The sequence below is a fragment of the Balaenoptera musculus genome, chromosome 7 (genome assembly GCF_009873245.2).
Source record: "Balaenoptera musculus isolate JJ_BM4_2016_0621 chromosome 7, mBalMus1.pri.v3, whole genome shotgun sequence".
In the NCBI taxonomy this organism is placed as follows: Eukaryota; Metazoa; Chordata; class Mammalia; order Artiodactyla; family Balaenopteridae; genus Balaenoptera; species Balaenoptera musculus.
Window position 1 is genome coordinate 73,964,756 of NC_045791.1, and position 15,566 is coordinate 73,980,321.

General features: G+C 36.5%; 1 protein-coding gene across 1 annotated transcript in view; it reads right to left on the reverse strand.

Annotated features, from left to right (window-relative positions):
• DNAH7 (dynein axonemal heavy chain 7) overlaps positions 1–15,566 on the reverse strand; it is a 277,143-nt gene that overhangs the window by 149,290 nt on the left and 112,287 nt on the right. Inside the window, 5 exon segments of the mRNA XM_036858189.1 lie at positions 1,743–1,852; positions 5,188–5,400; positions 10,153–10,293; positions 12,975–13,173; positions 14,691–14,884. Coding sequence (XP_036714084.1) covers positions 1,743–1,852; positions 5,188–5,400; positions 10,153–10,293; positions 12,975–13,173; positions 14,691–14,884 — 857 coding nt within the window.

Consider the following 15,566-nt stretch of genomic DNA (forward strand, 5'->3'; position numbering starts at 1 on the left):
TTTAGATAAATACTGGTATAGCTCACTACTTGCAGAGCCTCACTTGAACAATTACTAAAAGCTATTGCCTAGTAAGAAGAAAAATGAAACCAGAAATCAGACAAAGAAAGAAGCAATGGCGAGTAAAGACAATGATAAAATTTTTGGTAAACCTACATAAATATTAGTTGTAAAAAAATGTGTAACAGTATATAAACACAGATCGTTCTGTGTTAGAATTTTGACTAAAACCCCAAGCTGAGAGCTTTAAAATATTTAAAGTCAAGAGAATGCCTGCAGCTTCTCCTGATGGCAGAGTAGGAGAAAATAGGGACGGTAAGAAAGATCCACTCTTACTGATGGCAAAACAAATGTGTGTATCATCTGGCCAGATCTAGATTCCACTGGAAGGGAGCCAGATTTGAGTCAAGCTGAATGGGACCCTGTGCAGGAGGCCCATGTAGAATCAGAGGAGACCCCAGGAAGAGGGTCAGTGTGTGGTGGACCTCAGCAGAGGCTGAAGCAAAAGTCACCAGCAGCCAGCCAGAGAAGGCATCTTCCACAGATGGGAGAAGCAGGTGACTGCAGGCTCCCAAAGAACCCACATAAACATCCCCTGGGAGATCTGGTACATCTAGACTTGTGCCCTCACGGCAGGCACTAAACAGCCGAGAGATAGTTGTCACCCAAGACACCTGCCACCTATAAACCTACCTCTCCCTTTCCTTCTCCTCTCCTCCATCAACCCCCAACACTAGAGGAGCTAAAAGATGAGCTATTAAGGGATTAATGCAAAGGACAGGGACAAAAATGACAAAAGATTGACCACATTTACCTTCCCAAATGCAGGCCATGGGCTTGAGTCAAGCTCGAGCTGGAGGGGAAGGGATGTTTTAAACTGGATGAAAAATAGTAACTTTCATTTTAGACCTAAATGGACTTTTAGTACCTGAAAATAATAACACTCTTCATTAACATACTAAAGTTGCCAGAAAGAGTAGGGAATCTACCCTAGATTTCATTGAGAAATGGGGAAAATATTTGATAGAGCAAGTTTAAAAGAATGGTGATAAAAAAGAACAAAACTGCTTTCCGCTTGCATCCTGAGACTGGTTTCGTCAATAAACTAGTTACAGTTGGGAGAAAATGAAAAAACAAAGTTTAATTTAGTATTTGACAATAATTTGGAATATGGGAGATGGGACCCTGGAGTTAAAAATAAAGGTCTTTTATTATTCAGAAGGACAATAAAAAACAATGTACATGTAAATACCTATGAGATATCTGATGGAGATATCCAGCAGGCATGTGTGTGGAGAAACTTAACAGGAGAGAGACCTTGGCTGGAGGTACATACAGGTTTGGGGATCTTCAGGATTGTAGGCTGTTAAAGCCTAAGAATGGACGAGGACATTCAGAAAACCATGAAGCATGCGACAAAACAATACATGAAAACAGAATTCTAGAAAATTCCTTGTTTCACGGGAAAAAAGAGGATGCCTCAAATGATCCAAAAGGAAGAGTCAGAAGTTTCAAGAAAGGAGAAATGAACAAAGTAAAAAATAACAGAAACGCCTGATAACACTTAGAGCTCTAGAGCTGAGAGGAAGAGGCCAGCAGAGAAAGAAATTGAAGGTCATGTTGAGACAAGAATTAAGGGTCTAGGCAAAGATAACAGAGGATACATTTGGTGCTTAAAAAATTTAGTGATTTAGGAGTGAGTGAAAGTTGTTCCAATTAGATTTTTAAATTAATGAGTTTACCTGTAACACCTGTCAGTGAGTGGAGTAATAACCAGCCTAGGAGAATTACCCAGATATTCATATCCATATCGTAAACCAGCATTGATCATCTTTGTTTCTAAATGATTTTCCTAGTACAAATCAGATAAAACGAAGTTAGCTTAAATAATAAAAATATAAATAATATGAAACCTCAAGCTCTTAAATAATAGCCATGATGTAAACAACATCTTTAAATTTCACTTTTCAGGCATCATTTAATTCACTAGAAGAATTCAATATCTAATTTCCTTGGATAAGTAATTGAAGTCACTGGTTTCAATTTTCCCCATAGAACAACTTTGGAAAATGTATTTATTCTTTACCTCTCTTATATTTTCTTTTTTTAAACTTGCTAACACTATTTTATTAAGGTATAATTGACATACAACATTATATTAGTTTTCGGATACAACATAATGATTCCATATTTATATTTACTGCAAAATGATCACCATAATAAGTCAACACCCATCACCATACATATAATTTTTTTCTTGTGAGGAGAACTTTTAAGACCTACTCTTAGCAACTTTCAAGTATGCAATACAGTATTATTAACTACAGTTGCCATGCTATATATTACATCCCCATGAATTACTTATTTTATGACTGGAAGTTTGGACCTTTTGACTCCTTTCACCCATTTCTCTCACCTACCCCACCCCCACCCCAATCTGTTCTCTGTATCTATCAGCTTGTTTTTTATTTTTATTTTATTTTGTTTTTTAGATTCCACATATAAGTAAGATCACATGGTATTTGTCTTTCTCTGACTTATAATGCCTTCAAGGTCCATTCATGCTGCTGTAAATGTCAATATTTCATTTTTTATGGCTGAGTAGTATTCTATTACATATATATCTCACAGCTTCTTTAACCATTCATCCATCAATGAACATTTAGTTTTTTTCAATATCTTGGCTATTGTAAAGAATAAGGCAATTAACATGGGTGTGCATATATCTTTTTGAGTTAAGTGTTTCTGTTTTCTTCAGATAAATACCCAGAAGAGGAATTGCTGGATCATACGGTAGTTCTATTTTTAAAGGTTTTTTGAGGAGTCTCCATACTGTTTTCCATAGCGGCTGCACCAGTTTACATTCCCACCAAAAGTACATGAGGGTTCCCTTTTTTCCAAATCCTTGCCAAGATCTGTTACCTCTTGTCTTTTTGAGAACAGCCATTCTACCAGGTGTGAGATGATATTCCTTTGTGGTTTTGATTTGCATTTTCCTGACAATTAGTGATGTTGAGCATCTTTTCATGTGCCTGTTGGCCATCTGTATGTCTTCTTTAGAAAACTATCTATTCAGATTCTCTGCCCATTTTTAATTTATTTTTTTAAGTGTCCAAGAGGTGCTTTATTTATTTATTTAACATCTTTATTGGAGTATAATTGCTTTACAATGGTATGTTAGTTTCTGCTTTATAACAAAGTGAATCAGCTATAACATACATATAACCCCATATCTCCTCCCTCTTATGTCTCCCTCCTACCCTCCCTATCCCACCTCTCTAGGTGGTCACAAAGCACTGAGCTGATCTCCCTGGGCTATGCAGCTGCTTCTGCCCATTTTTTAACCAGATTTTTTTTGCTACTGAGTTGCATGTGTTCCTTATATATTTTGGATTTAACGTCTTATCAGATATATAATTTGCAAATATTTTCTCCTATTCAGTAGGTTGCCTTCTCATTTTGTTGATGCTTTACTTTGATGTGCAGAAGCTTGATATAGTCCCACTTGTTTATTTTTGCTTCTGCTGCCTTTGCTTTTGGTGTCAAATTCAAAAAGTCACCAAGACCAATGTGAAGGAGCTTACCACCTATGTTTTCTTGGAGTTTTATGGTTTCAAGTCTTACACTCAAGTCTTTAATCCATTTTGAGTTAATTTGGGGGTATGATGTAAGATAGTGATCCAATTTCATTCTTTTGCATGTGGCTGTCCAGTTTTCCCAACACCATTTATTAAATGTCCTTTCCCCATTTATATTCTTGGCTCCTTTGTTGTAAAGTAATTGACCATATATGTGTATGTTTATTTCTGGACTCTTTATTCTGTTCCAATGATCTATGTGTCTGTTTTTATGCCAATAACATACTGGTTTGATTACTTTAGCTTTGGTAGTATAATTTGAAATCAAGGAGTGTGATGCCTCAGCTTTGTTCTTCTTTCTCAAGACTGTTTTGGCTATTTGGGGTCTTTTTTGTTTCCATAAAAAAATATTAGGATTGTTTGTTCTATTTTTGTGAAAAATGCCATTGGAATTTTGATAGAAATTGCATTAAGTCTGTAGATTGCTTTGGGTAGTATGGACATTTTAACAATGTTGATTCTGCCAATCCATGAACACAGATCTTTCCATTTATTTGTGTCTTCTTCAATTTCTTTCATCAGTGTCTTATAGTTTTCAGTTTATAGGTCTCTCACCTTCTTGGGTAAATTTATTCCTAGGTATTTTATTCTTTTTGAGCAATTGTAAATTGGATTGTTTTCTTACTCTTTTTGATAGTTCATTATTCTCCTATATTTTCAGTCATTTGTTCAACTTGTTTTCACTGGAGGGAGTATTATCATCATCACCATTGTACAGATAAGGAAGCTGGTGCCTGAAGAGAGTAAGTAACTTGCCCAAGTCACACAGCTGGTAAGGGGAGGATGTAGCATTTGAAACAATCAGTCTACAGTCTGAGCTCCTAACCACTATACTCATGGCCTCATATGGTTTTCCAGGGTTCTGGTTCTTGTATCTCTTCTCCTCCCACTCCATACCTCCTAAAGCCTTTCACAAAAGTGAATATGATGAGAACTTCTGAGTCTGTATCTCCAATCCTCAGCTCTCTCTTCCCACCCTCAGCAGGTCCAGCCTTGTTCACTGTACTGTTCCTGCTCCTCCTGCCTTCCTGATGGTGACTGACATCACCAACTACAAAGATCCCTTGATAAAAACCTTCCTCCAGATCATGTTTCTGGTTAGTTCAATTGATCAACAAAAGAGGAAAGTTTAATGACTAAATCAGACTAAAACAGTCTGATTTGTACACTCTTTAGATGTATCAGGAATCTAAGAACACAATTGTAAACTGATTAGTTTCAACATTTTACAGATTCAGCAAGCATAATGACTAATTTCAAATGAGTAATTCTTTATAATTACTCATAGTTTGTGTGCATCTATATATGTGTATGTATTTCTATGTAACTATACATTTGGATATAGATATAAACACAGTTTTCAAACACTTGACATATAGTTTTTGGCTGCCTTAATCTTCAATCTGGAGAATGCTTGTTTAGGTATAGTCAGCCATCAGCAAGAAAAATCCTACATTACTGATACTATTTCTCATGTGAGCTAGCAAGCACAAATTATATAGCTGTGAGCTGAAATTGCTGAGTAATAACATTCAGTGATATTACTTACTTGCCAATAGTACCTAAGCTGACTTAACCATTCAAAGTCAGAGTCATCACTAACTTTCTTTTTAACAAGTGTTGTGAGAACATCTCTAGCATGGACATCCAGCACCACAAGGGCTCCCAGAGTAACCCGATTCTGCTTGGACAATTTGCCACGAACCAAGGTGACAATATCATCAATTTGTTTGTTACATTTTTCCAAATATTGCTCAAGAGACTGAAAGAAAATAAGATATAATTACTCAGTGTCATCAGAATCCTTTTGAACAAAAAATTTTTGACCTAGCATGTATACATAGTATTTTCTACATTTTTATTATAATTTTCCATATGACATAACTTAAAAATAATCAAAAAAAATTTTTTACTACAAAAGTATTAGGTGAACAAGCTCAATCAGGCCAGACATAGTTGACATACATGGTTTGTGCCTACCCAACACCCCTTCCTTTCCATTTCCACTCCTGTATGCTCTATGGTTTTGTGGGCTGTCAATCATATTGCCCCATCTCCAAGGCAACATGAAGGAGGGCATGTGTGACCCAACCAGAGCCAATCACAGTTCTTTCCAGGGACTGCTATACAGATAGGAAGAAAAGTGCTTTTCACTAGGCTTGGGAAACTCTCAGAATGCCAATCCGAAGCTACTGAAAGCCTTCAACCCACTGCAGAAAAAAAGCCTGACAGAGACCAGTAGAGATGAAAAATAGACAACAAAAGAGAAACTGCAGCAGTGATGAAGCCCTGAGATCCTGATTCCAAATGCTCTACCTTAGATCTCATGAATCCTTCTAGTACTCCTGTGTGAGCTTCTGAGTAGGATTTGTGCCACTTGAAATGTAAAGATCCTAAAATACAAAACACCTAACATTTTAGTTTACGGTGAGCTAAGGCCAGTTCTAAGGATCAGGTTCGCTTTGGGAGGGGTCTCTTTTCTGGTGGGTAAATCTGATTAGTATTTGAAAAAGAGAAGAGGGTTTAGGAAAATCAAATTAAAATCAATGAAAACTGCTGTGCTTAAGGGAAGTGTAAATATGCTCCAGCAGGCTGATGTGGTCACTTTTCCCCACTCTAATAATACTTAATAAGCATTGTACACCAATGAGTTTATTTCACTCCTTTAGGACCAGGTAAGTGGTAGCAATGAAACTAAAAATGAGGAATTCCGAGGATGAGAAAAGCTTAAAGGATAGAGTTGGAGACTTGTTTCTTTATGGGTCACTTTTATTACTCCTTGAAATATTTTATCCTTTTTTTTAGGAAGTTATTTTTTCAAAAGTTTGGTGCTTGAACACTATTCCATTTATATCATTTTCATAATTAATTGCTATTAATTTGCTTCATAAGTAGTGAAAAATAAAATTCTGGGGCTTCCCTGGTGGTGCAGTGGTTGAGAATCTGCCTGCCAATGCAGGGGACACGGGTTCGAGCCCTGGTCTGGGAAGATCCCACATGCCGCGGAGCAACTAGGCCCATGAGCCACAATTACTGAGCCTGCGCGTCTGGAGCCTGTGCTCCGCAACAAGAGAGGCCACGATAATGAGAGGCCCGCGCAGCGCGATGAAGAGTGGCCTCCACTTGCCACAACTAGAGAAAAGCCCTCGCACAGAAACGAAGACCCAAAACAGCCATAAATAAATAAATAAATAAAAATTAAAAAAAAAAGAATAGAATAACTATAATCAGAGGTAGCAAAATATGCAGCATCTTTCTTTAAAAAAAAAATAAATAAATAAATAAAATAAATAAATAAAATTCTGTCCCACCTATGTTTAAATAACCCCAAGTGTTTAAATTCTTGGAGCCAATTAGTGAATTTAAGTATACTGAGTACACAAATTAGTAAGAATAGTTTTTTTCCTAGGAACACAAACTACGCCAGGTGGTGAATCTTAGTTTCCTAATCAGTAAAAGTCAGGATCTTTGGGAGCCTTACCAGTTCTCACATACTGTAGTTCAACACAAGGCATAAGATTAAACTTTTAATGTTTGGACCTGACGGTATAAATTATATGTCCATAAGAATTTGTTACTATTTACATTAGCAGAATGTATTTTGCTATACTAGAAAAACAGATTTAGAACTAAAATTTAGCTTCAAACTGTGACGAACTAAGTTCTTTAGGAACTATAGTATAATAAATCAATGAGAATTCAGATCAGCTAGATTGAAAAAAAATCAGGATATTGAATTACTTTTGTTGCATTTTATTCATTGTAAACTATTCTGTACAGTGAACTAATGAATCTAAAGGTAACTATCAATACTGTATATAGTCATCCAAAATAAACCCTGTCTGGAATCATATTTTTATCATACCTAGTTCCCTCTACATACACAATGATAAACTGACTCAAAATCATATCAATATTTGCAATAACCCAAGCTCTGTGACAGTGGTGATTCTTTCACTCATTTTTAGCCCCTGTAATAGCTCATATACTGACTAGTTCCACAGTGAATATTCCTTGAATAAATAAATGGAAACAGATCCTGAGGGGAATGGGTCCTCTGGAAGTGGGACAGTACAACATGGTGCTATCATAGCATCAAGCTCCAGACACCTTGGAGTGTTTGCAGAGAATGGAAATGTCTAGTCTTCTCTGAGGCTGCCAAGAGTCTCCAGTTACTGAACCAAAGATATCAGTTTCAAATGTGAACCACACATTAATTAAGGAAAAAGTTATCAACACACAGAATACTAAAACATGTGCTATCCTCCCATGATAGAAACACATATTAAATTTTCTTAAATCATCAATGCTTTAGAGTACTAAAACATGTGCCATCCCCTCCTGATGCTGCTACAGAACCGAAACAAACTGAATATGCGTGAGATACAGACAGGGACAAGGTACACAGGTAGCAGATGAAGGGCATATTGAAGCAGAGTATTCACAAGCAGAGGAAAAAGGGAAGAATTCATTTTTAAGGACACGTACAACGCTTCATTTCATTCCATGAAATGTAGCTATGTGAAACATCACAAAACACAACAGAAGAGAACAATCCAGCAAGTAACAGCAAAAAAGGCTTGCTAAGTTCCACTAAATTACAGCTTTAGAGGATCTACGGCTATGAAGCTGAGTCCCCCTGGAGTAGCAGTCACTCAAGGCATGGATTCTCATTTTGGCTTTCTCTGTGAATGGCTCCATACGTGCACCGTACTACATGAGTGGGATAAAATGGAGTAAAAACTACTAAATGAGTGAATAAACCTCATCTCAGTATCAGTGGATACTGTTGTAAACCAAAAAAAAAAAAAAATCTATTTGTATCTGTATAAAATACGGTAAGAACAATATGGTAAGAATTGTAGGCAGATAGCTTTGAGCAGAGGACACATTGAAATGGAATGACCTAAATTGTGTGTCCCTTGAGATACAAATTACGCCTGGGAGATAAGGAGAAGCATGAAAGGTTTACACTTAAATTCTCTACCTCGACTCCTACCTGTTCCAGAGAAAAATATGGTTTTGACAGATGGGTGGAGGTTTAATAAACATCACATTTAAACTGAAGAAATGTGGAAGATGCCTACAAATTTGTCTTATTTGCTCACATTTGCTTCTTTGTTCCCTCTGTTTCCCATAGAGGTGAATGAGAAAGTTGGCATGGTGGTTTGGGGGGGCCAGCAAGCAAGGAGCGAGATCCAGAGGGCTACATGTCCCCGCAGTAACCCACATTGGCGATAGAGGAATCCCTTTGTGTGGGGAGGTGGCTGAGTGGAAGCTTAAAAGTAAAAAGACAAAATGAAGTTTCTGGACCCACTGGGGAGAAAAGAAACATGCACATAGGCGGCCAAGAGCCCAGGAGTATCCCCAAGGGCTTACTGCTGTAAGGGAAACCCTCATTCCCCATGTTCTGGTTTCCGTGAAGAAAGACTTTTTCCTAAAAATCCCTGAGTCCCTGCCCTATGCCCTTATCCTTTCCTCAGAGGAGAAATAAGTGACCTGTTGGTAAGTTGGAGTGAACTAAGCATGTGTCACTCAGCTCCCTCCTCTATGAGATCTGCCTGCTTACAGAAAATACGAGTCTCTCTCAAACCCAACACTCACCAGTGTTCAACAACACCTTACAGACAATAATGCTGAACTCCATGTAAAAAATACATTGAAAACTCATGGTTTTAAACAACATCTGCAATTGCTAGATTCCAACTGACCTATCAGTCAACCAAAAGTTGACCTGCTTGGAATCCTACCTTATGGATAAGAATGCTGCTTCCGGGACTTTCCTGGTGGCGCAGTGGTTGAGAATCTGCCTGCCAATGCAGGGGACACGGGTTCGAGCCCTGGTCTGGGAAGATCCCACATGCCGCGAGGCGACTAGGCCCGTGAGCCACAACTACTGAGCCTGCGCGTCTGGAGCCTGTGCTCCGCAACAAGAGAGGCCGCGATAATGAGAGGCCCGCGCATCGCGATGAAGAGTGGCCCCCACTTGCCGCAACTAGAGAAAGCCCTCGCACAGAAACGAAGACCCAACACAGCCATAAATAAATAAACAAACAAACAAACAAACAAACCCAAAAAGTTAAAAAAAAAAGAATGCTGCTTCTGTTTTTAATTAATAACAGCAATTCAATTAATATTAAATTCATATATTTGTTAGAATAATTTAAATTAAGCATCATTCAAAATATTATTTACTAAAAATCAGTACACTAAAAATTAAAATAGTCAAAATAAGTCAATTAATATCTTTTGTCTTCATAGGGTAGTTTTACTGAAGATATAAAAGAGAGTTTTATTACATATTTCCTCTTAATCTTTCTGAGTTTAGGACATTTCTTTGTCCTATTATTACTGTATTTTTAAAGGCATAAAAATGTATATAATAAAAAGATTGAGGCTCCAGTACGCTTGGCTTTTTGAGTGGACTGTCTTTATTTTTTTTAAGAATAATTGTATTTTGGCAATTATAACTATTTTAAAAATGCTGCAAAACCTGTGGGTAATAAAAGCTTACCTTTTGTCCTTTTGCAATAGCTGTTTGTACTTCTATTGTCCAAAAGGTTTGGGATACACAGAGAACTGTCTGTCCAGGCCAGTCTCTTACCCAGTTAATTCGTTCATGTTGTGTATAGGCAAAAAGTGCATCTCTAATTACCTAATTGAAAAAGAAAATGCTAAAGGTAAACAGTTTCATACTTTACTTGAACAAGCTAAAAAATGAAGAGCTAACTCCTGAGTGGATTATCTTGTACTGCTCAACTTCTTACATCTTAGCCAATGACGAAGATTTAAAGCATGTAACTAGACAATTTCAAGTTTTTCCATACACCTGTGAGCAAAACAAATATATTACATAGCATTTTATTTTGCTGATACATAATCTATTTGTGTGAACCACATTATATGAAATATATCTTTGGCCAGTCGTAGCCAAAGATGTCCTAGATACATTTGGACTGAACAAACACAAGCAATTTAATTACAAAACATAAGTTCAAATAATTCCAAAATGAGATCTGTCAAATTCACAGATTATTTTCTTTGAACTTAATCAGATCCCCACTCAGCCATGTGTATATGTGTACATGCACACACAAGCACACTACGCGATTCCTCTAAAGTTCCTCCTGTGTTTCCAGACCTCACTCCCTCTCAGTCCTGTAGTTTGATACCCAAGGCTATGATGACACGGTGGATATATAATTCATTCATGGAGAGTTGAGAGCTGTAAATTCAGGAAGCCTAAGTCATGTACTTTACTACATATGTTTTCAGTGAATTCATAGATCCACTCTTTCTACCAGCCATCAGTGGGAAACATTCCAATCTATTATATGTATCAATCAAAAATAGTAGCATCTATGAGGTGATAGTCACGTTAATGTCTGAATTTCAGAAAAGATTGTCAAAATTACAAATTTTTCTAAGAAATATATAAGGATAGGCGAATCTTTCTGGATTTCTAGTTTAGCTAGGGTATTTACGGAGTTGGAAAGAAATGAAGGGCAATGTTGTCTATTGATAATAAAGAAAATGTAAAAGGCTAGAGGAAGCAGAAAGGGCAGGTGAAAAGGAGCAACTGAGAGATGGAAGGAACACAGGAAAGAATAGAAGGTACAGTAGAGAAACGCCAAAGATGGAATAAACATGTGTTCTAGAAGGACACTGTGGCGAGAACAGGAGGGAGGCATTAATATCTAAATCACAAATTTCTATATAGTTGGATGAGGAGAAATATGATTACATAAATTCTAGAATATTGTATATAAAATATATTAGTAAACTGTGTATGCCATATATGAAAAATAACATATTTTGGCAGTAGCAAACTGCCAAACTACAGCAAACTGCAGTATTAAACCCATGATAATCCAGTAAGATAAAAGGGCAAAGGTGCCAAGAACATATGATTTTTTTATTATTTAGAAATGACACAAAATTCACTTAATTTAGGCATGCAGTAGCCTTTCAAGCATGCAAATACATATAGCATAACACAGTAACACACATAGCTCCTATCTGTAGTATTTTACATGGCATTCACTTGCATTTTTCCCACCAACACAAACTTACACATGAACGTTGGGGGAAGATATTTCCTAGCCGATTACTTGCCACCCCATCTTAATGTTCTGAAATGGTAACCAAAATATTTTCTCTGAGTACTTTGACAAACAAAATTAAAAGAATAGTTGAAATAGTATTAGATATGTCTAAAATAATGAGTTACCACTGTATACATCAATTAACAAACCATATAACCAATTCAATGCTGCTAAGTAGTGGTCGAAGTGAAATGCATTTAACTGCTGATAGCTACGTAAATGGGAAAGCTACTTGTCAATATATTTATCAAGCCCTACGAAAGCTCATCTTCTTTTGCCCAGTGATTCTACATATGAGAAGTTATCGTAAGAAAATAAATAATTCAATCAAAGAAACCAGTATGCATAAGGACATTCATTATCACTTAATCCATAATAGGGAGAAATGGGAACCTGTCCTGAAGATTTTGCATCTATTGAAAAAATACAATGCAGGCAGATATTAAAATTATATTTAAGAGAAAGGAACATTAAGACACATGATGTACATTAAACACCTAGATTCCAGTGAATTTTTCAATAATGTGTGACAGCATCTGAAAAATTCACGAAAACTGTTGTTGATTAGGACTTGATGCCATATTTCCTTCTCATTCTTGCTCTCATGCTTCCCTGCTCAATCATGATTTTTATTCCTGGTAAGGAACTTGAATGCTAAGCCCACATTATAGTAAAAAATTAATTAACTGCTCAATTAAGCTCTATTTGCTCCCTCAACTTAAAATTCTCTACTAACAAAAATAATTACAAATAATTGAGGTGGTAATATGCTTTCTGAGATATGGAAAATATGAAGTTACTGTTAATTGTAGAAAGTACTTATGATTTTCTAACATTTTGGTACATATTTTATATATTCACAGAACAAAAGGAACCACCAGAGGAACATACATGTCAAGGAGACTGATGTGAAACTGTAGAGAGGTGCTTCCAAGGAGAGACTAAAGACAGACCATGCAGACCAAAGTGTGTCTAACATTGAAAGCACAAGAAATGAGACAGACTCATGACTAAAACCCAAGTTTGTTGTAGTATGTACGGTATTTTGTCTCACTTTTCAAGTGAGTCACTACAAAATTATTATCAGAGACCATATCTTTGCCTTCAATCTATCTGTTACAATTGAATTGGTAATTCATGACTCAGTTTGTCTAAATAAGAGTGCATTTATCAATAATACATTAACGTTCTATCATCTTTACTAGGAATAATAATAAATACAGTCGGCTACCTTATGGATGGATTTAATCATAACTCTCTCTAACTCAACCAACCACTTCTCCACTTGACCTCTGGCTTTGGCGGTTGAAATGGTGTCTATGAGTTCCACCACTTCTCCTTCACTACTCTTCATGTGAGTAATGTCCAAACTTTCTGTAAATTCCACCTTTGCAATTCCTTCAAAACATTTCTTCAAGTGAGGTTGTACTCTGTCAGGAAAAAAAATGTTTAAGAGACTTAACCAAATAAAAGCAATTCTCTAAATATCAGTGTTCTTTGTATACCAATCTTCATTCAAAATTCATAAATGTGCACTATGCATGAGGCCCCTGCTAGATGCTAGAGATGAAGCGCTGATAGAAAAAAAAAAAACCAACACAATTCTTGCCTGCACGGATGCATGGATTATACAGTCCAAAGGGAGATCATCACTAATGGAATAATCACAAAAAGATCTGTAAAATTACAATTATAATAAGAGCTACATGAGGCCTTTGTTTCCAACACAATGAATCAAAAGCTGTTAAAAGTAATACAAGGACCAAACCAATCTTGACCAACAGATAAAACACTAATATGAAGAATCTTCAAATGCACAAAAAGTAGATATTTCAACTGGGATCTTCAGAGACTGCTTGCAAATTATGAACTAGGTTTAGTGCTTTAAGTAAATCAACTACTTTGAAGGTGCCCAACTTTAGTCTATTCATTGTAATACAGACGGAACTGACTAAATTCCTCATTTTTGGCACGTTACAAATGACCAATTGAATTTATCTTTCAAACAGGCAAAAAATGGGCAGAGTATAAAACGTCAGATGGAAATCTGAGTCTAAATTTATCCTTTTGTCTGGATTACTTGTCTCCTACTTTGAAGGCACAAGACACAAAACTGACAAATTTAACAAATATCTATTCACTGCCTGATGTAAACCAGACACTCTTCTAAGGAATAGGGAATCAGCTGTGAGGGGGAAAAGGTCAAAAATCTCAGCCATCATGGAGCTTATGTCCCGCTAGAGGAAAGCAAACAGTAAACAAATAAGCACATTACAGAGTAAGCCAGATGATAAAAAGTGTGCTGAAAGAAAACGAGGCAGAGAAGATAATCAAGAAAGGTGACTAGGGAGTGCTAGAAGGGGTTGCCACTTTAAACACAGTGGCCAGGGAAGGCCTTCTTGAGTGGCAGATGTTGAGCAGGTTTCCACAAAGATCTAGAGGAGGTAAAAGAAGTCTTATGGATATTTGGGTGAGGAGGATCCTAGGCAAAGAAAACAGTACACCGAGGGAGGGGGCTGCCCCTCTTATGGGAGAATTGCAAGGACTGTAGCAGAATAAACAAGAAGAAAGCTGGTGGGGGATGACTAGGAAGGATCATGGGGGAGCACCTGCGTGGGTGACTGCAAGCCACTGAGAGGGCGCTGACTTTTATTCTGCATGGGATGTAGAAGAGTGGTGTGTTCTGAAAAATCTCTAAGAAAATATGTGATAAAATGAGAAATCCACTCCAAGATTCATCACATTTGGAAAAATATCATTTAATGGTATTCCTTATGTTTTCAATAATTATTTAGGTTGATTATTGATACGATTTAGAATAGTCTTGAAAAAAGTTATTACATAAACAAAATCATATATATTTAAGTTCTGCATTATTCTGAAAATTAAAGGCAATAAACTTAGCCATGTATTATATACGTATAATATAAATGTATATCTTACTTACCTAGTGGGATCTTTAGTCTCAGACAGTATCTCAAGAAGTTCATCGTTAGACAAGAAAAAGAATCTGGGGAAGAAGAGACGCTTCTTTTCCAAATATTCATTAAGTCCTTTAAGAATGAGTTCCAAAAGTTCATTAGATTTTTTCAGCCTCTCCAGCATTCTCTCAATAGTTACAACTGCCAGAACATGTTTATCCTAAAAATAAAAAATGTACAACTAAAAAATATTTGATATTCATATTGACTTTATATTCCTATTATATTTGGGATTGCATGGTTTTAATATAACAAAGGTTATTCAAAATTTAAAGTGAATACTTACTTATTTTTTAAAAGTACTCTTGCATAGTCTAGATCTAACCAGCCTCTTTAATTGTGTAAAAGCCACGTTGACTTGATCCTCATTGACGTGGGCCACAATTTCTCATTCTAAGTTGGGAACTGTGAGAGACAATGAGTGTGGCAGGAGTGGGGAGGGGGACACTATCTGAACTTACAAGAAGGACAGGAGGAAACAAAAGAGTATGAGATATGTTTGTCTTTTGTTCTTTGAGGAAAAGTACTCTAAAAAGATGTCATCATTATAATTATTATTTTGAATATTATCGTTATCAATAATAATAAAATAACAATTCCTGTTTTATGAGGGTAGATAAAAATAAGGGGTTGGGAGCGTGGAGGAAGGAGATTTCCATAAAGTTCTTACATTGCAAAGAACTACCTTTGGAACTGCATTATAACACTCTGCTTGTTGAAGGACAGAAGTTCAAGGTGTGTTCTTCCTGAACTCTCTAGAGACTAAGATTGTTCTACTTTCAAGGCATGGATTTCTGAACATTCTATCACTTGAAAGTGTCACTGTGAGCTGTTTGCTTTAA